Consider the following 23,488-nt stretch of genomic DNA (forward strand, 5'->3'; position numbering starts at 1 on the left):
ATCCCGAAAGTCTCAGCCATATAGCCCTTAAATCGGGCATCGCTCATCGGATCAGACAATTCTTTATTACAATTACATGTCAACCATGCATACGTCTAAAATGACCAGGGTCTTGGGGTAATGAAGTAAATGTAATGATGATCATCTTCTGTTGACACGAAGTTCAAGAGGCTATACTGCTCTAAAGCAGCGATGTCCTCTTGCAGGTATAAAAGCTTCTCTATCAGGGCATCAGTCAGCCTGCCCAGTACGCGTCTCAAAGATATGTACCTGATTCAATGTTACATGAATGGTGCAGTGCTATGATTCAACAGTGTGTGTCTTTAATTCCTTGCTAGTCATTGTTGGTGGCTGGTTGTATAGAATACTAGCAAGGATTTTCATAGGGGTATTTAATGCCATAAAACATATTGGTGTCTTTATTTACTCTGGATATAACCAAATATAGCACTGCAGCAAAGGTAAAGTTCAGTAGTAAAGGAAAAAAACAAAGACCTTCTAGAATTGAACACTCTTCGATGTGGTTTGTGTATAGCCGGCGTAAGGAATGAAAGGACGGGATTGAGCATGACTAAAAATCTCTACTCTGTAAAGTAGCCCTGAGGTGTAAAAGCATGCTGAAGGACAAATTACATTACTTGTCTTAGCTTGTGCCAATACAGAAAGCGGTTGTCGACATAGGTAGCGATATTCTACCATGGGTAATTTGAATAACAGAAGGAAGCTTGCAGCGCAATTAACTCTCTGACCCATATCAATCAATGGAACATTCAATCTACCTAAGATCTGGGGTGGTAATTACCAGTATTGAACGAGACGGGCTTGGTCATGACGAGGATCCGTTGAAATTTTAACATACCTACTGAATACTATGGCTGAGTTGGTTAGAGGGTAATGAAGGGAATTGAAGTGAAGGAATAGCCTTGTAACCTGAAGGAAGTGCCTCAACTACAGAGTAGGTTATACCTACATAAACACCTAATTTACTACCTACGTACCGAGTACAGTTTGCACATTCTTTGTAGGCCGCAATAGGAGATAAGCTCGACCTGTCTCACAAATTCCCAAACCTGCCTAGTCTACTTTACCGTAAGTAATGAAAATACACGTACCGCGACGAGCGTGTTTCGGATGAGCGCTTTTAAGCAGTACAGCGGACGAACGACACGACGAAGACACGACAAGACAGGCAAGAAGTTGGGCAAAGGGGGAAACGGAGAGAGAGTGACCAGAGAAGGAAAAATACTGGATCGGCCAACAACCATCCATCACCATCATCACCACCACCACCATCTCATCCGCCATCGTCAATCTTTCTTCCTTCCTCTCCTCCTCCTCCTCCTCCTCATCCTCTTTCCCATCCTTTCCATCTCCATCACCATCTCTCCGATCCATAACCAATCCGGAACCCCATCTTCTCTCCCCCCCAGCTCCATCCGCCGGCCCAGGCAAATTGATTACACCCACCACTCCTTGGCTGGGCCTGGCTTTTGGCGCATCCTCGCCTCGTCGCTTGACTGGTGTTCTCTTTCGGAAACCGCTGACCCGCTGCGAGGATTTGTCGGTTCACCACCAAGCACAAAGAGCCTTCCTTCCTCTCAAGATTCCTGTGCACCTGGTAAGGCAATTTCCCCTTCCCACTCCATCTCCGTCCCTTTCCCTAATTCACCTTCGCAACTATAACACATCGGCGAACATCTACCTTCCTCTCCACCTCACCTCCCGATACCTGGACACCTCAGATTAATTCTCCAAGCAGGTAGCGCCAAAAGCGACAGCCGGACAGACGCGTGATAGCTTCGCTTTTCCATTTCGCAACACACTAACCTGGCCACCCGCGCATGGCCGGCGGTCGCCCATCGTGACAGTTCAAGTTCATCTGACACGATCCTTCCTGCCTTCGTCTCTTTAACTATTGCCGTTGTCCTTGTCAAGCGTTCGCCGCCGCGTTTTCGGCACACGCGGCCACCATGACGGGAGCTCCGCCATATAATCCCCAGTCCCCTACCCAGCAGCACCGTTATCCTGGTTACTCTCCTCCAAACAAGAGCCGCCCCTTTTATCCTAACAATGACCAGTACCAGCAGCATCCTCCCCAGACGCCTCCTGCGTTCCCTCCACCAACCACCATGTCACGGAGCCCTCACTATTCACATGCGTCTCCGTTGCCGGCGACCCTCCCACCATTGAACGGGACTGCACCTCCGCCACATCCTCCGGATCCTTCATCGCAGTTCCAGGCCCATTCGTCAGCTGGAACTCCCCAATTTCCTCTTCCCCGGCCCTATTCTGGGTCCGTCTTATCAAGCAACGGCGCATCTCCTTACGGTCCCTCCACTCCGTCCCATGCCCATCCGACTGGCAGGCCTGAGGGCCCTTTGCAACTCTCCCCAAAGAAAGACACAGAATCATCGTATCTAGGCGGCCCTGGTGTTGCTGGGTATCCGTCCTCTATCATGAGAGAACCAAAGCCGGCCTCCCCTCCAAAGGAAGCAGTACGTTCTTTATGCATATCGATTACACGTTCTACGCCGGATTAGAGAATTCCTTTACTGATGTATGACTTTTTGCTGCTGCATGTAGAAGCCTGCCAGGGCTGCAGACCCCATGTCCTTCGCTAGTATCCTATCAGGGCCGGCCGAAGAGCGCTCTCCTAAACGACAATCCCCCCCACCAGAGACGACACCGGCACCGGTAACGTCAACACCACGAGAAGCAACGCAGCTTAGCCCACCTCCGCCAGCTCATGTTCCTCCGTCGCATCCGAGAGTCAAAGAGCAGGAGCAGATGTTACCCAGGCTGGAGAAAAAGCCGAGCTCGGAGAAACGCCGTCGCAACGTTGAGCAGGACAACAAAGCGCGTGAACCTTTGAACGGTATTTCAACAACCAACGGTAGTCTTGAGCCAACCAAGACGTCTGCTCAACCATGGGCGTTCCTCAACCCCCGTAAGGCTCTGTCCGAACGGGAGACAGAAACCATCAACAAACTTATGGTGGAGATTGACAATGCGGAGAAAAGTGATGTGGAAGCTCCTGGGTTCGAAGAAGAGTACGAACAGTACAAATTGCAAAGTAAGCGACGGGCCTTGCATGCCTTGAAAGAGGAGGGCATAAAGCGCAAGGTAAGCCATTATTATTCACAGTTTGGATGAAACACTCTACTTACACAGGATGCAGCGTCGCCGAAATGTGTTCCTGGTCAACCTTGGCAAATCTCTTGAGAAGCAGGCCTCTGCGGGAATGGACCGGTTTCGGATTGCCAATGAGGCCTCCGTCATCTCAGAAGTCCAAGCTAAAGAAATTCAGGATGAGAAGGAACGCAAGAAGGACATGCAGAGGAAGCGTCGTCGGGAAAACACGGTACGGTTGGAGATGCAGAAGAAGCTTGAGGCCGAACGCAAAGCAAATAAGGCTCAAGACTCTGCCGAGAAAGCCAAGTTTTTGCGTGAAGCAGAACGAGCACAAAGGAAAATCAAGACTACCAAGCGAGCCCTGGAAGGTGTCACAGCGCCTGAAGAGATCGGTGAAGTCACACCGCTGGCACCAAACCTCGAAGGTGGCACTACCAGCTCTTTCCACATCGGCCGGAGCTCCCCATCGAGGCGGAAATCGGGACGTGGAGGTCCTGTTACACGGCCTAAGAAATCAAAGGAGCAAAAGCAAGCGGAGAAAGATGCAGCAGAGGCCGCCTATGCTGCCATGGAAAATGATGAGCCACTTCCTCTTGCGCCCAAAGAAGATCCGCGTAAGGAATCTCTCAAGAAGGAAGCTAAAGGCAGCCGCTCCAAGGAGAGTAGCCCTGCGCCCCTGTCCGCCTTCGAAACAAAAGGCTACAATCAGATTTATGAGCAAATCTGGCGAGATATTGCCCGTAAAGATATTCCCAAGGTCTACCGCATTAAAGCCCTCTCGCTCAGCACCCGCCAGGAGAATTTGCGCAAGACTGCTCAGCTAGCCAGTAAGCAGTCTCGTAAGTGGCAGGAACGTACGAATAAGAGTATGAAGGATACCCAAGCCCGGGCCAAGCGGACTATGCGTGAGATGATGTCATTCTGGAAGCGCAACGAGCGTGAAGAACGCGATCTACGCCGTCTTGCTGAAAGGCAGGAAATCGAGTCGGCCAAGAAAGCAGAAGCAGAGCGCGAAGCCAACCGCCAGAGACGCAAACTCAATTTCCTTATATCCCAAACCGAACTATACTCTCACTTCATTGGCCGCAAAATCAAGGGTGCCGAGGGAGACTCTGGTGATACTGCCGTTGAGGGATCGGATGAAACAATTCAATCCGGTAAAGATCAAGAACATGATCTGCCCCCCGGCGTTGCGGATGCTGGCGCTAAGGTGACCAACTTTGAGGACCTCGATTTCGACGCAGAAGATGAATCAGCTCTACGACAGGCAGCAATGGCCAACGCGCAGAATGCCGTTAAAGAAGCTCAAGACCGAGCGCGAGCCTTCAATGACGGGCAAGATAATATGGCTGCTTTGGACGAGGGTGAATTGAACTTCCAGAACCCTACGAGTTTGGGTGACATTGAGATTTCGCAACCCACCATGCTCACGGCGAAATTGAAGGAATATCAGCTGAAGGGTCTCAATTGGCTTGTCAACTTATACGAGCAAGGTATCAACGGTATCTTGGCCGATGAAATGGGTCTGGGAAAGACCATTCAATCTATCTCTGTTATGGCCTACCTCGCCGAAGTTCATAATATCTGGGGTCCATTTTTAGTCATTGCGCCTGCCTCAACCCTACACAATTGGCAACAGGAAATTACTAAATTTGTTCCTGACATCAAAGTCCTTCCTTATTGGGGCTCAGCAAAAGACCGCAAGATTCTTCGCAAGTTCTGGGACCGCAAGCACATCACCTATACTAAGGAGTCCGAATTCCACGTGCTAGTGACATCCTACCAGCTCGTGGTCCTCGACGCGCAGTACTTCCAAAAGGTTAAATGGCAATATATGATTCTTGATGAAGCCCAGGCAATCAAATCTTCGCAAAGCTCCCGTTGGAAAAACCTTCTAGGTTTCAGCTGTCGTAACCGCCTCCTCCTCACTGGTACGCCTATTCAAAATAACATGCAGGAGCTATGGGCTTTGCTCCACTTTATCATGCCCACTTTGTTTGATTCTCACGACGAGTTCAGCGAGTGGTTCTCCAAGGATATCGAGTCTCACGCTCAAAGTAACACCAAGTTGAATGAGGACCAGCTGAAGCGTCTCCACATGATCCTGAAACCCTTCATGCTTCGTCGTGTTAAGAAGCACGTTCAGCAGGAGCTTGGAGACAAGGTTGAGAAAGATGTCTTCTGCGATCTGACCTACCGTCAGCGGGCCTACTACACTAATTTGCGAAACCGCGTTAGCATCATGGACCTTATCGAGAAGGCTGCTATTGGCGATGAGGCCGACAGCACGACGTTGATGAACTTGGTCATGCAGTTCCGGAAGGTTTGTAATCATCCAGACCTGTTTGAACGCGCGGAAACGAAATCGCCCTTCTCTGCCGCACACTTTGCGGAAACGGCCTCCTTTGTCCGAGAAGGTCAAAATGTTGATGTCGGTTACTCGACACGTAACCTGATCGAATATCCTTTGCCACGCCTTCTATGCGGCTCTGACGGCCGTGTTGATGTAGCAGGGCCCGGTAATCTACAGGCCGGTTTCCGTGGCAAGTACCTGGCTCACTTGATGAACATCTTCGCCCCAGATAATATCAAACATAGTGCCGCACACGATGGTGCATTCTCTTTCCTACGCTTTGTGGACACTTCCATAAATGAAGCGTACGAGCAATCCCGTCAGGGTATCTTTGAGCGGGCGATCCGCCGGCGCGGCAAATCCAACAGATTGTCTCGGCTCAACGTAGTCTATGATGATGATGAAACAACGATGGCATCCGTCCTTTCCCATACCATGTTCAATATCGTCCAACGTAACGACCAGCATGCTATTAATGATGTCACGACAGAGGGATACATGCGGGAACTAACGACCGTGGCGCAGTCCGTCTTTGAGCGGGAAGGTCTGGGCATCATTGAGCCTTGTGTCAGTCCCGCAGCGTCTGCGCCCCCGATTACTGTTTCGTCATCCAGTCGAGCGCCTTTGAATGAAATGAATGACAGCCTATTCAATGTTTCAGTTCGGCATGCCTTGTTCAGCACGCCTTCTAAACAACTTGAGCAACAGATTCTTGAAAAGAAACTGGACCCTATTCCTTACTCGCTTCCGCCGATGTTGCCGCAGCCAACATCCATCAAAGGACGCTACACGCACATTGAAGTGCCATCTATGCGCCGTTTCGTTACAGATTCGGGTAAACTGGCCAAGCTAGACGAGCTCTTGCGAGAACTCAAGGCAGGCGGTCACCGTGTGCTACTCTACTTCCAGATGACACGCATGATTGATCTAATGGAAGAGTACTTGACCTACCGCAATTATAAGTATTGTCGTCTGGACGGAAGTACGAAATTGGAAGACCGTCGCGACACGGTGGCAGATTTCCAGCAGCGCCCAGAGATCTTCGTCTTCCTTTTGTCTACTCGTGCTGGTGGTCTGGGTATCAACTTGACTGCAGCCGACACGGTTATCTTTTATGATTCGGACTGGAATCCTACCATTGACTCTCAAGCTATGGATCGTGCTCACCGTCTCGGCCAGACGAGACAGGTCACGGTATATCGTTTGATTACTCGCGGCACCATTGAGGAGCGTATTCGCAAGCGAGCTCTGCAGAAGGAGGAAGTGCAGCGTGTCGTTATCTCAGGCGGCGCAGCTGGTGGGGTTGACTTCAATACTCGCAACCGCGAGAGCCGAACCAAGGACATTGCCATGTGGTTGGCAGATGATGAACAGGCGGAGCTTATTGAGCAGAAGGAGAAGGAAGCGCTGGACCGAGGCGAAGTGTTTGGCGCTAGTAAAGGCGGGAAGAAAGCTGCTCAGAAGAGAAAGAGAGATATCACCCTGGATGATATGTATCATGAAGGTATGTGGATTTGATCAGCGCTCTCCGTTTGGATAGGCTTTTGGTAAAGTTACTAACCGCGTCAATCTATAGGTGAAGGGAACTTTGACGATGCCAGTGCAAAGCCATCCGGAGCGGCCACTCCTGTGTCGACTGCAGAGAATTTAGGCACCCCATCATCTACGCCAGTTCCTAAGCGAGGACGTGGAAGGGGGGCAGGGAAAGGCACGTCTAAAAGAGCCAAAACCACCAAGGAGCGATTACGTCTCATTGATGGTGACGGAGGCTTAGGGCCTAGCTGATTCAACCTACATGGTGCCTCAATAATTGACACGGCTGGTTATGGTCATGGCGTTCAGAGATTGCATTGCCTTTGCTTCCCTTATTTTTCTTTCTTTCTTTCTTTTCTTTCTTTTCATTTTTCTAAACCCTCTTTTTGGTTCTTGTTATCGGACTCTTCTTGTGGGCAGTTTACATTCTGCCTTGTATTAACAGCATATATTCCTGATTCCTGATGTATGAAGCGATTTAAGAGACATTGTTGAAGACGAGGGACGAAGCCGGTGGTAATCAGCCCATAATGGCACCAAGAGGGAGACGACAAAAAGTCCAGTGCGAGTTTGTTGGAAATTGATGGCAAGATAGACATGTATTTGTTGTTGAATTCCGAACCTGTTCTTGGGCGGTGACGGGTTAGTCGGTATCTTCTTAGGGCAATATTCCCCGTGATCCATGCATCAAGGTTATCTCGGCTCCAGGATCGTATCCGGACGCACTTCCTGACGTAAACGTAATGACCGAGTTAAGTCCGCCTGCCAATCACGGCGGAGGATATCGTAAGCCGAAAAGTCTCGCCGAACTCCCTGACCTGCTCTTACTGGAAGCGGTTTAGTACCCAGCGCCCCCTCGCCCTCAGACCATCAAATCCCGATTGACTCTTATTTCCTTATTTCTCTCTCCCACTCTCTCTCTCTCTCTCTATCGATCAACAATTCCAACGTCGCTTCCACTTGTGTATATCGTCGGTCTCACTACCCATTGACGCATCACTCATGGAGTCTCTTCTCCAGCAGTCTCGGGCGATGTGCCCGTTCCTCAAGCGCACGTCTCCATCTTCTCTGCGTACGCTGTCAACCGCGACTCGGCCTAGCACTAGTTCCGGTGGAGGCACCATGTCTAACCTCCAGGTCATTGCCCGTCGCTGCCCTGTCATGAGCAAGGCTCTGGCCGTGCAGAGCGCTCGCATGGCCGGCACCAAAAGATTCACCTCATGCGCTGCCGGCATTACCGGTCTCAACAACAAGCATTGCCGTGCTCCTACTGGGAAGAGAGCACTGCACTCCACCTCCGGCAACGGCGCCAATGTGAGCGCTGAGATCTACAAGAACACCCAGCGTGATCCTACCGGTTTTTCGAAGATCAAAAACCCTTCCAATGCTACCGCTGCTGCCGCGACGTCTGGCCCTCGTCCAGATGCTCCCGTGGCGAAACCTTTCAACTACAATGCTTTTTACAACACCGAATTGGAAAAGAAACACAAGGACAAATCGTATCGCTATTTCAACAACATCAATCGTCTTGCTCAGGAGTTCCCCCGGGCTCACACCACATCTACCGAGGAACGTGTGACGGTATGGTGCTCGAACGATTATCTTGGTATGGGCCGCAACCCCGAGGTTCTGGCCACCATGCATAAGACGTTGGACACCTACGGAGCCGGTGCGGGAGGTACTCGCAACATCTCAGGTCACAATCAACATGCCGTGGGCCTGGAAGGCACCCTTGCTAAATTGCACGGCAAGGAGGCAGCATTGGTTTTCAGCTCATGCTTCGTGGCCAACGATGCCACCCTCGCGACCTTAGGTAGCAAGATGCCGGACTGCGTTATTCTGTCCGATAGCCTGAACCATGCATCGATGATTCAAGGTATTCGCCATTCAGGCGCCAAGAAAATGGTGTTCAAACATAATGATCTGGTCGATCTTGAGACCAAGTTAGCATCCCTACCTCTTCATGTCCCCAAGATCATTGCATTTGAATCAGTGTATAGTATGTGCGGATCTATTGCGCCAATCGAGAAGATATGTGATCTTGCAGACAAGTACGGTGCCATCACTTTCCTGGATGAAGTCCACGCTGTGGGAATGTACGGGCCTCACGGAGCAGGTGTGGCAGAACACCTTGACTATGACGTCTATGCTTCCCAAGATACGGCCAACCCGCGCAGTACGAAAGGAACCGTGATGGACCGTATCGATATCATCACCGGTACTTTGGGCAAGGCCTACGGATGTGTCGGGGGTTACATTGCTGGATCCGCTGCGATGGTTGACACCATCCGCTCCCTCGCCCCTGGCTTCATCTTCACTACATCCTTGCCGCCCGCTACCATGGCCGGTGCAGACACTGCTATCCAGTACCAGGCTCGTCATCAGGGCGACCGCGTTCTGCAGCAGTTGCACACCCGCGCGGTCAAGGCAGCTTTCAAGGAGTTGGATATCCCTGTGATTCCAAACCCCTCTCACATCATTCCGCTCCTCGTTGGAGATGCCGAGGTTGCTAAGAAGGCGTCGGACAAGCTTCTGGAGGAGCATGGAATCTACGTACAAGCCATTAATTACCCAACCGTGCCTCGGGGTGAAGAGCGTCTCCGTATCACGCCCACCCCTGGGCACATCAAGCAGCACCGTGACCACCTGGTGCAAGCCGTCCAAACCGTCTGGAACGAACTGGGCATCAAACGCACCAGCGATTGGGAAGCGCAAGGTGGTTTCGTCGGCGTGGGTGTCGAGGGCGCCGAGGCTGAGAACCAGCCGATTTGGAATGACGTGCAGCTGGGGCTGAAGGAAAACGAAGCCATTGAAGCTGCTGTGGAACGCGAGTTTGCCGAGGCCCCCATGCAGGCCACCCGTCCTGCCGCGGCCGCCGCTTCGTCGATCCCGGTGGGTGTGGCTGCCTGAAGTGGCTGCCCGCATGTGAGCTGAAATCGTCGTGGAATCCTATATACACACACACACTATGTTATAAATTCCACATCCACTCCTTTGCCCCTTGTTTGCCGCAGTGCGCAATATGGCTGGACGTAATTGGTATTTGGACTGTTAGTTAGAACCGGTCTGTCGTTACCGAGTGTCTTGGTTCGAAATGAAATCTGACATGCCGTCTATCCCCTATGCCACTTCATCTCATCCGTAACCGCAGGGCTTCATATACACCGCCCCGTTATTGTAGTTGATACAGTTAGTCAGCCAATCTTCGGGGATTTCGTAGTATTAACAAAAGGGGCCCTGAACGCAGCGCTATAGTTCACCTATTCCAATCAATATCCGAATCTCAGGGTCGCATCAATTGATTCCAACCTCCAGATACCCTTGACGATAATCTAAGACCATGATCCCGGCAAGACATATATTGAAATAGAGACATCAGCACAAGATATCATGTCCAACTCATCGCCTGGGTAGATACCTTCAAGCAGAACGTATCATTCTTGCTATTTTAAGCATATCTTATCGAGAATTTAGTACAAGTCACGTTTCCATGGGCAGATAGAAATCTAGATTCATCTACTTTACCAAGACCTCCCCATATTCTAGCCTTTTTTTTTTTTTTTTTCCATATTACCTAGACCATATCATTGGCTTTAATAGCATAAATTAATACTTGGTTTGTATGTATACTCATTTATAGCGTAGGATGTTAGATAGAAACTTCGAATATCATTTCGTCGATGTTCGAGTCGATATATGTCGTTAGCGAATTAACAAGACACATACCAATCAGATATGTCTAGTAACTAGGTACGCTCCTCATCATTTGAAAAGGAAGCATGGGGTTGGTACCTACTGAATTTGGTCAATTATAACAAGGGTTTCATATAGTGTAGTAGATGGGGTAGAACCATGGTAAGGGCGGGTAACATCTGTAGAATCCGCTGTCAATATAGACCTTTGGATAGCTCAGCATTGGACAAGGGATGTGTACATAAGCAGATATATATATAGAAAGAAACAAAAAAAAAATATTTCCACGTATTCCGCCGACTTTTTCACTGGTTGGGCAAGATCACATTGTTTAGATTAGGGTTGGATTAGCAGTTGATTATATATTTGCTTCTAGAGGGCGTTTAATTCTATCGTTTCATTTCTCTTTTGCCGTTTCCATCTTCTTGCTTTATCGACCCAAGGGACTTTGGATTATGTTAGGGTGCGCATGGCTTTCTACAGGGAAATAATCTACGGTAGCTATACGCAAACACCAATCGACTGATAGAGTAGGTAGAAGAGGTACCTTTGGATAGTTCGTAATTTGATATTTATCCACAAAATAGTATGTACATATAGTACAACCTGAAACCGAACGCCAATCGCATCATGGACAAGCTCAACGCAAATAGATTCTTTTGTGTTTTGTTCAATAGAACAGAAAGAGGAAATGGCCATTAGATTACCTCTTTCCACCACGGCTAACCTTGGGGAACTCGACGGGGACCCTCAATCTAGCCACACGTCTAGCGTTGGCTTCGGCCTTACCGCCCTTGATACCCCATTTGGCGAATTCCGTCTCGCGTGGCTTGTCGATGCGACAGCCCAACTCGCGGAAATATTGCGTGATGACCGTGTTATCCAGACGCAGATCGTCGCGCAGATCGGACGGGTCCGTTGCCAGCTCGTTAGGGGCGTTTCCACCTTGAGAGCTGGAGCCGCCGTCTTTGGCTGGCTGAGGTGGAATGTGCAGCGATAGGGCGCATATGGTGGTGTGCAGGAAGGTGATATCGTTCTTGGTGAGGTGGGAGCCCTGTGGGGCGAATTTGCGGCGGATGGCGTCGATAACGGGATCTGGGAGGGTTTCGGCCGAGTCGGTTTTGGCGCCAGTGGGGGAGGAGAGGATGCGGCGAAGTTCATCGCGAGATGGAAGACGTTTGCTACCTGGCCCGGACGATTTGGAGTCCTTGCCCGAACGGAGGGCGCGGGCAAGCTCGAGGAGGAGGAACATAAAACGCAGGACTTGGAGCTGGGTGGCATTGGTTGAGTTGACGACTGCCTCCACCCGGCGAGAGACATATCGAGAGGTGGTGGCCACGGCTTCTCCGGAGTTCACGGTCTCCTGCCATTCGTTCATGCCCGGGAGCTGCTGGAGGGTGGACAGACCCCCCGGAACAAGCACATCTATCGGGTACACATCGGAAGGATGGGATGCCGCCAGATTGGCTTGAGGCAAGGGTTTGTTGGCTTGAACCTGCGCTTGCACCGCAGCGGTCTTCGTAGCAATGTCGGTGGCGGAGTCGAGGGGCATGGACGAAAGAATAGCAGATTCCGCGGCGGAGGCAGCACCGGCGGGGGCGTTGGACAGTTGGGCATTTTCGGCCATGGACTGCGCTGCCTTGCGAGATTGCTTGGTACCGAATGTATTGGTGAGTTCTGTGCGTTGGGCGCGCATCGTTTTCTGTTGGAGTTTGTCAGTAACCTATGCCCCGTCGGTCAGAGAAACAAGAACTTACCATCTCCTCGTTTTCACTCTCAACTTCCTCCTCCTCTTCATCTGCAGCAGCCTTTGTTCTCCTCACTGCCCCGCGAAGAGTCACCTTCCGCACCTCAACAAATTGCCAGCTTTTCTTTTCGGGGTCCACAACGGCGATGTAATGCTTCAACTGCGAATCGGCGTCATCTTCGGCCTCGCGGCCCACGAAATCCATCTTCGGATGTTCCGAAGTCTGTAGAAGTAGTTCAGACGAGACAATGCCCTTGTTTCGTGTGGAGCGACCTGATTGAGAGCCATCTGCTCGGTCCTTGAGATATGGTTTTAAATGAAGGTTTTGAGGTGCGTTCACACCAGGGGTAGTTACTATATCGGCGATTAATCTTCCGTATACCCTGCTTGAGAGTGTAGTCCGGCAGTTAAAGAGCACATACTGATCACTGGCGCCAATTCACTATCGTCGTTGACCACGCTGGCCGCGAGAGGAGGCAGATCTTGAAATTCGAGAGCGGGCTTCTTACTCGGCCGTTCGTGGCCGTTTGAAGCGCGCTTGCGCTTCTTTTCCACCTTGTCGGAAGGCATAGCGATTTATTCACAAGTGAGCCTGCAGGGGGGGTGAATGAATCCAACTTGGCGTGGAGAACAGCCTCGTAAGACTCAATCAATTATAGATCAAGAAGCTCAAGTAAAAAAAAAAATTGCTGGGCGGGAACTAGTGGCAGAATCGGTCTCCGCACTCAAGGCGGAGAAGAAAGCATTGGATCATATCAAACGCACAAATCCACTGATAAAGTGCGATTTACGTATCAAGAATTTACTATATAAGGATGAATCGCAAAAAGATCTACGCAAATACTTCATCTTGAAGAATCCAGGTGGTTTTCAGTCATTGCTTTCATTGCAAACTTTTTAATTTGTGATAAATCCTCGAGGACCTCTCCATGGCTCAGAGCTTGAGCAGCAACTGTAGGCTACGGCACAAGCCCTAAGAAGAGCAATTGACCAGATCCCATAAGGAACCCAAAGGGTCAGTGGAGTAAAAACAAATGATACATGAGAAACGTGACCATAAACTTCTTCCACGACCCCTCCAACCCCCACCAAACACATTCGCCCTCCGAGACGAAGGATACGCAGTGCGCATCCCTGTCTGGTCATGATTCGAAACCGTTGAATGAGCCCGAGAGATTGGATGTATATTTTCGTTGAATGACGGACTCCGGATTCGAAAGGATATAGAGAATAGTAGACCAGCCAGGTCCCGTTGGAGTGGCTAAACCACGAAACGATCATAACAGGGAATCATCATCGTGACGTCGTCGACTTTTGTCATGTTCAGCATTCAACTTGAGCACCGCATGGAGAACTGAGATGGATTGGGCGAGTCATTTATTTGCTGCGCACATTGTTAGTCCAATTGTCCGGTAGGTCTGGTCTTGTAGTTCGGAGACAACTCACCTGCGAGCACGCATCTTTCTGCGCTTACGCTTCAAACGACGAACGCGCTTCTTTCTCCACTTAGCTCTCATCTTCGTAGAGGGTTCGAGACTGTGAAGGGTTAGTTGATATTCAAGGAAAGAGGCAACCAGGTGCCAGCCTGGGCTGTATACTCACACTTCTGCGAGGATGAGGAGATGGTTGAAAGAAAGACGGAGAGCAGCGGCCGGCCGAGCTTCTTGTGTGCGTCGTGGCTGACTCAGCATCCTGAGACGCTAAGGGTTCGCTAGTGCTGTCCCGCCGTTGATTGGCTGGGCATCGGCTTACCGAGAGGGCATTATGTCATCTATCTATGGAATTTCATTTTCTCTCTGTTGCATATCCACTTTCAAATGTGATCTGTGGTGGTAAAATTATGAAAAAATTTTCATTGTTCTGCGAAGAGAACAGAAGAATATCACATATTTACCATTGACTTATGTTTCTCTGTTGTTTATGTGCCTGACGTACCCTTGCATCGATCCTGCCAATCACTATAGAGGCATCTCGACATCTCTTCTAGTAAATTCAACTACCAAAGAACAACACTAATAGTTATAGCGATAGTTTAACGCCATATCGCCCAGTAGCTCTTGATCTTCGTCACTGGGTATAGCCGTGCCATCGGCTATAGCCTGATCGCGGCGCCGGTTATCATACCAGACAGCCGCAAAGTAGACCATACAACAGGCCGCCGAAAAGCTAAGGAACGATACGCTGATGATATATCCTGGCCGGTATTCTGGTGCATCTTTTTTCAAGAAGGCATACGTCGATATAATACCACCAACTGTCGCCATGTTAGCCACGATGAACGAGATTAAGTCACCCAGTTTCACTCACTATTTCCAAATCCAATTTGCCAGGCCGTTCCCACACTTCGCCTACGATGGCCTGCTAGGTTCATCGCGAACCAGCAAACAATGACCGGCATTGCACTGTAACATCCACTTGTAACCATGAATAAGGCGCCATATTGAACATTTCGATGGGCCTGTCCGTGTACATTCAACAGGATTCCAAAGCCAGCCATGGCAATTAGCATGGGCACTATAGTAAAGGCAAAGCGATGTCTGGTTTTGTCAGAGAGAATGGCCACCAACATGGAAAATCCCCAAGCGGCTGCCCATGGTGGGATTGAATACAGCTGAGTCTTGATTGCTAGAAATAAGGCTTAGTAGACTGCAAGGTGAACATCAATAGCAGGCAGACGTACCATCATAGCCATAACTTTTGATAATGGTTGGCGCAAAGTAGGCATATCCTGCGCGTTGTTAGCAACCGTGCTCTTCACCAGTTGAAATACACCTTAGAAGCATCTGCATCCGCCCTACCATATGCTGTGACAACCTGACCGAAGTACATCAAGCCACCGATGAATATCTTGTCTGGAATACACAATGAGCACCGCAAAGAGTTTGGCATGCTCGTACTGTCACTCACAGTCTTTGAAGACCTCCAATACTTCGCGCCAACCTATCTTAGCATCATGACCGGCGCTCCCCGAGTCTTTGGCTAGTTTTGCCTTCAGGAATTCGCGCTCTTCATCGGTGAGCCATTTGACCTCCTCAGGGAAGTCAGGAATAACAAAGAACCAGGCAAGCGAGACGACACAAGTAATCAGGCCTTCAATTATAAAGACCCAGCGCCAGCCTCGGTAGCCACGAATTCCATCCATCTTTCCAAGCCCGCTAGCCAGCAAGCCACCGAAGGCGCCCGCAAGTGTGGTCGAGCTGAAGAAGAAACTGAACCTCTTCTGTGCCTCGCTCCGTTTGTACCACATTCCCAAGAGATAGAAACCTGCATACGACGGTTGGCCATCGTTATATCAAGTTGGAAATAGGGAAAGGGCAGAACGTACAACCAGGGAACATGCCTGTCTCAAACATTCCTGGATAGGATCTGTCAGTTGACAAGTGCTACACTGACCAGAGGGTCGTCGACTCACCCAAAAACCACCGAGTCGTCATCAGCCCACCCCAATTAGAGACTAGGCCTTGACAGATCGTAACCAGACCGAATAAAAACATACATCCCGTCACTAAAGTAGCCACCAGCATTTTAGTCCATACTTCCTATCTACAGTATGTCAAGAATACCTACACCATACATGGGGTCTCAGCTTCTTAAGCAAGATATTGGATGGGATTTCGAAAATGACATATGGAACGAAGAATATGGTCAGTGCAGTATTGTATTTCGTCCCGTTGACTATATTCAAGTCTTCTTGTAGACCGAGGACTGCCGCGTTACTGATATTCACGCTGTTCGCAAATGTTAAAGTAAGGTCGCTATACAGTTGTGTTCATGGGGGAAGCCAATCAGGCTCATACCGATCCAAGAATGCGAGCAGATACATGACACATAGACAAGGCATAAGGTGCCAATCTATTTTAGCCATAAGCTTGCGCTCCGTAGTATTCCTCAGCTGGGGAAGATCAGTCGGTAGGGCATTGACATGGCCTTCGATCTTGTCATCTTGAGGAGTGAGTTGCTCTGGTCGCGCGATTCGTAAGTCAGCATCATGCTCATGGTCAGGCAAGCAGCTTTGCTCTCCATACCGTTGAACCGCATGATGTATGTCTTTCAAGTATTCTTGAGTAACCGCTCCTTGTAAATACTCTCTCCTGGCCGGTTTCCCCAGGGAAGAATGGATAGAATACTGTTGTTCTCGCTTACCGCGGGGGGGATAGAGCGGGCTGGCAAATGTGGATCAAGGGATACTCGTGGTATCCAGGGACTAATTGAGATGCAGGAGAAAGGATTGAGAATATAAGAAGAGGAAAGAAACAAAAAGATGAAAGGGAAGAGATCGAGGAAGTTTCGGTCAAATCATTTGGTCCTGATCATAGCCGATAGACTAATCAAAGCCGGTCGATGCATAATACTGCGTCTTGGGCTCGGAAGGATTATGAGTACGAGTCACTCGGTGATCATGAGTACCTAACTACTAGTACTACTACCTTGAAAGCCCGAGTAAGCATGGTCAATTGAGATTGGCTGGATAGGTCCTTGCAGCCGGGGAGCTTTAACTCAATCCATGATATGACCCCCGGTCTCGGCCTGTATCGAATATGCATGTCAACTACATGGTACGAAATACTCTAAGACTATCCTTCTTTCTTCCTCGATGGTATACGTTTTCACCCGTGATAATCGATGAAACTAACCCCAATATCACCCCCTATTGCCACGCTAGACCCGAAGCTGCTTTCCCCGCAATTTAAAGGTCCGCTGGAGACAGTTACATAAGCGACCTCCCCCACACTAGTTCACTAACTAGCATCATAATCAAAGGGACTAGAACATCAGTGGAGTGAGTGTTCGGCATTTATTGGAATAATACGAAGTTTAAAACTAGAATATTAACTAGGTATCTCCGCAGTAACCCGTATATTACCGAGGGAAAGCCTCAATGCTACTGTGGCCTTTGTTGCCGTGTATTAGTTTGAACTCTCGCGGCTGTAATTCCGCCATCCTGTTACTACCCATACCTATAGAGAGGAATGATCTTGCTTTCCTTGATATCGTCTGCTTCAGCTCGCAGGAAGTCTGTAGTTCGAGAGGGTGTTCCCTACTCCAAACAATAGAGTCATATATAAGTCATTTGTATACTTGACATGCCTATTCTACCATAACGTGGGTGCCACTGAAGTTGAGAGGAAACATCTCTAAAAACCATTACCGGGGGTGAACACCTCCGCCATAAAAAGCATAGCTTTCATGGAAATGCACAAAATATCATACAAGAACTACATCCACTCAGCATTATCCCAGGCTGAGAAGGAGCACTGCGGATAGATAATGCCTGGTTACGTAGCAGTCGACGGCTGCTCTTCCACTGCCTTTCCCCACGCATGCTCAAATGCCGAATTCGCACCGGGCCCTGTGGTCGACGGTTGTTGAATCTGACTGCGGTTAAGTTCGTCATAATCCTCTTTCTCGATCAACACCGTGTCGGAACCAGGTGTCTCATCTCCTGGAGACTCAATTTTCGTTCCGGACCCAACCAGCTCAAAATCGAAGTTAGAGCTATACACTACAGCAGCGAAGGCTTCTAACTCTCGCACACCTTGGTCCATCGCAGTTAGGTAAATATTTGGCGGGTTTGTACCATTACCAATCACGTGTGCCTGCCGGGCTAAAACCGCCAGAACGTTAGCTAACTTTGCCTTCGGCTCGGAGCTATCAGCTCCCGGGACAACCGTGGCAACTGAAGTAAATGATTGGGGAACGCTCGTTGAAGGTTGTGAAGTCGACTTGAAAGCATCGGCGGTGCATTGCTGGATCAATGTCTGGAAGCATTCATTATTCAGAAGCATCAAGACACGCGTAAAAGTTGGTGATTCGATCAGGTCGGCCGTCTCATCCAATAGGTGTCGCAACGTAGTTGCAGTCTGGGAGTTGGCGAGCTCCGTCACTCCAAGGACACCGGACTCCTCTAGCAATTTATCCTCCCCTTCGCAAGGGGGGAGCAAATAAGACAGCCACTTCCTGTGTCTATAGCAACAGTTAGCAAAAAGTTCGGTCGGCTTTGGGGCGGGGGAGGAACGTGCTTTCTCTCCTCCTCAGTATGTCCCTCCACTCTCTTCCGGACTTCCAGGAATAGCTCAGACAGCCTCGCCAACGACACATCCTCCCGAGGGTTCAGGGGGCCAAAGACCTCTGTAACGGCAGTCTGTACCTCGTTCATTAATTGCTTCCAGCCTCGGTGAAGCAACCACCAACTAAAGGCAAGATAGCGACGATTGGTCTCAAAATCATTTCCCAAAGTCTGTGTAAGGTCATCATCGTCATGGTCCTCTAGTCTGATCGTCGATTCATTGGCAGGAGGTGTTGCCATGGAGATTACGCTGGAAAGATAATTCCGACGGCCGAGTAGGTTAAGTTGGATTCGCGTAAAGAGTGTCAAAAGAGAAAGGGTATAGACTAGAGTGAAGGACCTGGTGATAGCTGTGACAAGCCAATAAGTTCCGGGTTCCAGGCGATAATATGATTTGGGATGATGGCTTACAGGTGATTTTGACCTCGTTCCAAAGCTGTGTCTTATTCCGTTTCGGTCGCGCCTCGCCATCGCCCTCAACGGAAGGTTCTCCCATTTGGCTTGTGCGGACGAATCCATCACTCTGAAAACTGGATAGGCTCCGACGGTCATCCTCCGGTAAGCTGGGGGATACAGAGCTTAGATCTGATCCGGTCCCTTCCCCGGCACTGAGCCGAGCTAACCTCTCTGCTCGCTTTCGTTGGAGCTCCTTCGTCAATTCCTCGACAGGAAGAGCGTCGACAATATCTTCTGCAGCAGTCGGTAAGAGAGCAAGAACGGTATAGGTGCAATCGGTTTGGTTTTGTTCGAAACGTCGCCGTAAACTGAAGGTTGCAACATTCGAGAATGATACGTCAATTACCGTCTCCGTGCATACGAACACACCCGACAAGCAAAGGGAGGTTACTCACTTCTCCCGAGCGATCCGGTCACTGCTCATACGTTCCCGTGCTTCTGAAATTTTGGAGAGCACATATTGTCCTGCGAGGTAACCGGCTCCGATCACGCCAGCCCCGATCGCGAGACCTTTGCGATTGCGCCGGAACCAGCGCCTAGTAGCACCGATCATGGTGGAGCTGTCGGAGGTAAGCGGATAATCTCTCTCAAGGATTTAAGTCAATTCAGCTCATCATAAGGTACGAAGAGGAAAATAGCAAAGCAGAGGCAAGCTAATGTCGGAGAATATAAAAGGGGAGAGGAGGCGAAGAGGGATCATCAATGACAACAACCGAGAGAGACGGTCGGGGAATGATAAAAGCATGGCCAACCGTCTGGCGCGGCCTCGGCTAAAGTTCGATAGCAACGTGAAATCATGGGGTGGTGCAATGATTGTTGGGGACGTATTAAACTGGAGAAGAATCTTGTTTTTCCTTTAGATAAAGCGTCAATATAACATGATATATATGAATAGATAAATTTATATGATCTATTATTTCGGAGAAAATTCATGTACTTTTATTGTATTATCTACCTTTTCTTGCAAACAAGTTCATTGTAGGTTAGGGTCACCTTGACTCTGGCCGTCACACTCAGGTACTCCAAAAGAGTTAAGGCACCGTTATCTTTCCGTTACTATCGGCGAGGGGCAACACCTCCGCCGGAATGGTCACCGTCTCACTCCCGATCCACGGGTTCATTCTCCTCAACTCTTCTTCTGTCTACATACTCATGTCCTATTCCTCTGCTGGTTGACACGCCTGAAAAACCCCTAGAGAACCATGCATCCTCCGTGAACATCACAGTCAAGTATTTTCATACAGCCCATGCCAATCTAGACAGCAACTCTCCCGTCTTTACGCCCTCAGCATCCGACATCATCTTCTCCGCGCCACCCCTCGACTGCTCGAACCCCTGTGAGAAAGTGCTCACATCGCTCCGTGTTCACGGCCCAGCTCGTGGTGGCAGCTGGGTCGTCATCGAATACTCGCTATCATCAACCCATAGAGCAGGAGTACGGGATCCCCACCGTTCGTTTCAGATCCATCTCTCGCATCCCCAACACGAACGCGTTACGTTATGGAGCCCCGCAAAACCCCTCCGGAGTACTTCCTGGAGATCTTTGCAGACACCACCACCGTCCGGGACGTCTTAAAAGGTATATTAACCTCCTTTAAACATTTCTTAGATCTAGCCTGCTGTTCGTTAATAAATCTTCTTGATATATGTGACTGACACATCTTCTCGTTCAGGCGTTCTCAACCTAATCTTCTTTCACCGTTACTTTCCCTCTATCCGACCGACTACCTTTGATGTCCTAGACTTTACTCTCCCCGCTATCAACGATGAAGACCTTGAGACTCTTATTGAGTCGCGCATCAGCGCTCTAGTCCGCCAGCACTCCTCATCAGCTGCTAGCGCCCATGAAGGGGGCGGCGGTGTGCGCGGTCGGATCGCAGTGGAATTTTACGAGAAGAAGCGCAGGCGCTCCGGAATCTGGTTCGGTGGGCTTGCTGGAAAAGGCGAGGAAGAGGTATGTTGGGAGGTGTGGAATCTGGATGTGACGATTGCCACTCCGCGGACAGAATCAGGTATGCATTTGCCACCTTTAGATCGGCCCATACATGCGCTCTGCAACTTATACGAACGCATGACAGTGCTGACTGCTCATGCAGAACGCGCCAAGGTGCGCAAGGCGATGGAGAATATGCTTCAAAAAGCAGCCTTGAAGATTCTCGCCGTAGTGAACCGAGAAAAGGATCATATCCCGCCCATCACAACAAGTGACTCCAACCCATTCCCTTACAGGATTGTCCTAAACCCTCGGTCAGATGGCTGGCAGAATCGGTTTGGACTATACTGAATTAAGAAACCATTACATCTGCAAGGTTTCGCTGGGTCGCAGTGCCCGCTTTCTTCTCTATTCTCTTTTCCTCTCTTCTCAAAGATACACACAGCTTGCATCCGTATCTGTACATCTGGAGTTGTGGAGTAACGGCTCGATGCTAATTCAATGCTCCGACACTTGGAGTTTGTTACAGCCTGTCTTCCCGTGTATTATTACGTTCCACTGGCTCATCGGTTTACTGTTCGAGATTCCACAAGCACGGAGGCTAACACATCTTGCGGGGAAGGACCCAGTGTTGAAACAAATATAAATGGTGCTTCAGATTAACAAAGTGGCATCATCGCATCAAATACAACTATACCCGCGTTCGTGGAAAGAGGGCATGGTACCCCGCGTCTCACCTACCACGCCAAACAAAGCAAGCAATTCTACTAATCATGACAAAATACCAAGACAGCTAGAATGACCCAAAACCGTCTGACTCAGGTCGAAGTGCCTTCTCACCTGACACTTTTCCTTGCCAGCGAATCTTCACTGGTTTCTTTATTTTCAAGTACCAAAACACCGAGACCGACCTGGCTCATGGCAACGCAGAACACGCCGCGAATGCCGTATCACCTTGCACGGTCAGTTTACTGGGCCTTGGTAGCAGCATCAGCCTGGGCGCGGAGGTTGGCCGAGGTGTTTCCGCCAGCGAAGAAGCGGCCAAAGACGGGCTGAATGAAAGAGTGGAAGACGACTTGGGCACCGCTGGAAAGTTGGGTCAGCCCATGTTCATAATCGTGTTCATAGAAGAAAATCATAATAAGGAAGCTTACTTGGTCTGGGGGAGAGCCATCCAGAGAACGAGGCCGAACTTGAAGATGTAGTAGAAGGCTAGTTAAATCGCAGATCAGCACATTGTTCCCAACAGTTGCGAAAGCCACCGTAACCGAAGAACAACAAAAGGGTACTACTTACGGAACCAGTAAGGAGCATAGACAGCACTCTCAATGACGGTGAAGAAGGCGTAAACAACCCAGTACTATCAGTTTCACATGTCAAATCAGTCACACCGATTCATAGAGGGAAACCTGTCACGTGCTCGGGACATGGCCTAGGTACAAAGCGGTATAGATCACAGGGAGAACAAGATCACAAGAACATACCGTCAACCACTACGGGAATCACGAAAGAGTCAGCATATTCGATCAGCGTCTAGGGTCGGGTGAGGAGTAAAAAACGTACCTGTGTGTCATCGGCCTTGCCAGCGGTGAACAATGCGTTGAGAGAGTAGTAGCCAGGGATGATGAAGCCAGCCAGGTTAACAAGGAATTCACCGGCGATGTTGAAGAAAACCAGGAAGGTGTAAACACCGACCAGGCCCAGGATCACGTAGACCTTGGGGACGGAGGTCTGACGCTCAAGGTTGTTGAGGACAGGGTACTTGGAGAGCTGTGGAAACACACACACACAAGAAATGTTTTGATTAGCCTTCCTCGATCCGAATACAAAAGAAAAAAATAAAATAAAATATGAAAACAAGTAATGGTCAATTCCCGCCAGTTCCACCAGATATATTTAGTCGAAGAAGTCTCCAGTCAAAAATATCAACACAAAGTCATCGTTGACTCCCGACACAAGCAATCAATGCCAACGCATTTCTCTCATCCGAATATCAACACGCACAAACAAGGACTCACCTCCTTGTCAAGCTGAGCAATAGCGTGCTGGGCACGATCCTGGAAGGTAGCCATTTTTGCTTGGTTTGAAAGGGTTGGACTGGTTCGTCGATTGAGGCTTACTCTCGGGGTGGGATGGAGGCTGACGGAAAGGTTGAAGAAGAGAAAAGACGGGTCGTTATCAAGCTGAGGAAGTGAGACTGCGAAAGGACGATCTGGCGGTTACGGAGCGCAATGACCGCCATGACGACGGTGCGTTGTGTCACGTGATTGGTCATGACGTTGAGAAAACTGGAGGATTGCTTCCGATACACGAATGACGTGACCAGGCTAAGCCACTAGGGTTTCATCTAGGCTCCTCGATTTTAGCAATCGTGCACAAGTAAGGTTCTGCTAATGCCTTAACTGCACATTTGCACCTGCATCGTAAAGGGCTTCTCAGAAGCAATCTTCTCATCGTGTTGGTATTACACCTCGGTACTGTACCTGTATTGTATTGTCTTGTCACACTGTACATTTGCGATGACTAATACCGACAGCCTCAGGCTGTTGCCTTCGGCGCGAGATAAGCATTACA

The 23,488-nt window shown here is 49.5% G+C and overlaps 6 protein-coding genes across 6 annotated transcripts; 3 read left to right on the forward strand and 3 right to left on the reverse strand.

Moving 5' to 3' along the window:
- Positions 1–1,247: 1,247 nt before the first annotated feature.
- ino80 (chromatin-remodeling ATPase INO80) lies at positions 1,248–7,750 on the forward strand. The gene is made up of 5 exons (XM_032082669.1): positions 1,248–1,618; positions 1,760–2,495; positions 2,584–3,123; positions 3,179–6,989; positions 7,062–7,750. The coding sequence occupies exons 2-5, from the start codon at positions 1,971–1,973 to the stop codon at positions 7,268–7,270; spliced, it is 5,085 nt and encodes a 1,694-aa protein (XP_031938794.1). The 5' UTR covers positions 1,248–1,618; positions 1,760–1,970; the 3' UTR covers positions 7,271–7,750.
- A 112-nt stretch (positions 7,751–7,862) lies between these two features.
- hemA (5-aminolevulinic acid synthase HemA) lies at positions 7,863–10,564 on the forward strand. Its single transcript, XM_032082670.1, has one exon. The coding sequence runs from the start codon at positions 8,021–8,023 to the stop codon at positions 9,926–9,928; it is 1,908 nt and encodes a 635-aa protein (XP_031938795.1). The 5' UTR covers positions 7,863–8,020; the 3' UTR covers positions 9,929–10,564.
- A 705-nt stretch (positions 10,565–11,269) lies between these two features.
- BDV37DRAFT_254783 (DNA-directed RNA polymerase I subunit RPA49) lies at positions 11,270–13,090 on the reverse strand. The gene is made up of 3 exons (XM_032082671.1): positions 12,881–13,090; positions 12,469–12,812; positions 11,270–12,413 (listed from the first exon to the last, which is right to left on the reverse strand). The coding sequence occupies exons 1-3, from the start codon at positions 13,026–13,028 to the stop codon at positions 11,415–11,417; spliced, it is 1,491 nt and encodes a 496-aa protein (XP_031938796.1). The 5' UTR covers positions 13,029–13,090; the 3' UTR covers positions 11,270–11,414.
- A 1,380-nt stretch (positions 13,091–14,470) lies between these two features.
- Positions 14,471–19,534, reverse strand: BDV37DRAFT_273615 (MFS transporter; the record flags this gene model as incomplete). The annotated part of the gene is made up of 11 exons (XM_032085091.1): positions 14,471–14,712; positions 14,766–15,083; positions 15,366–15,722; positions 15,784–15,813; positions 15,871–15,963; positions 16,026–16,186; positions 16,256–16,392; positions 17,963–18,422; positions 18,479–18,875; positions 18,937–19,289; positions 19,377–19,534. The coding sequence occupies 11 exons, from the start codon at positions 19,532–19,534 to the stop codon at positions 14,471–14,473; spliced, it is 2,706 nt and encodes a 901-aa protein (XP_031938797.1).
- A 696-nt stretch (positions 19,535–20,230) lies between these two features.
- BDV37DRAFT_180009 (autophagy-related protein 101) lies at positions 20,231–21,489 on the forward strand. Its single transcript, XM_032079465.1, has 3 exons — positions 20,231–20,560; positions 20,655–20,993; positions 21,078–21,489. The coding sequence occupies exons 1-3, from the start codon at positions 20,482–20,484 to the stop codon at positions 21,263–21,265; spliced, it is 606 nt and encodes a 201-aa protein (XP_031938798.1). The 5' UTR covers positions 20,231–20,481; the 3' UTR covers positions 21,266–21,489.
- Positions 21,490–21,721: 232 nt separating this feature from the next.
- Positions 21,722–23,170, reverse strand: yop1 (putative membrane biogenesis protein (Yop1)). Its single transcript, XM_032079464.1, has 6 exons — positions 22,933–23,170; positions 22,478–22,684; positions 22,399–22,407; positions 22,211–22,274; positions 22,069–22,126; positions 21,722–22,000 (listed from the first exon to the last, which is right to left on the reverse strand). Exons 1-6 carry the CDS (start codon positions 22,984–22,986, stop codon positions 21,883–21,885), a joined length of 510 nt encoding a protein of 169 aa, XP_031938799.1. The 5' UTR covers positions 22,987–23,170; the 3' UTR covers positions 21,722–21,882.
- Between the last annotated feature and the right edge of the window lie 318 nt (positions 23,171–23,488).

The sequence above is a fragment of the Aspergillus pseudonomiae genome (genome assembly GCF_009193645.1).
Source record: "Aspergillus pseudonomiae strain CBS 119388 unplaced genomic scaffold BDV37scaffold_63, whole genome shotgun sequence".
Classification (NCBI taxonomy): Eukaryota; Fungi; Ascomycota; class Eurotiomycetes; order Eurotiales; family Aspergillaceae; genus Aspergillus; species Aspergillus pseudonomiae.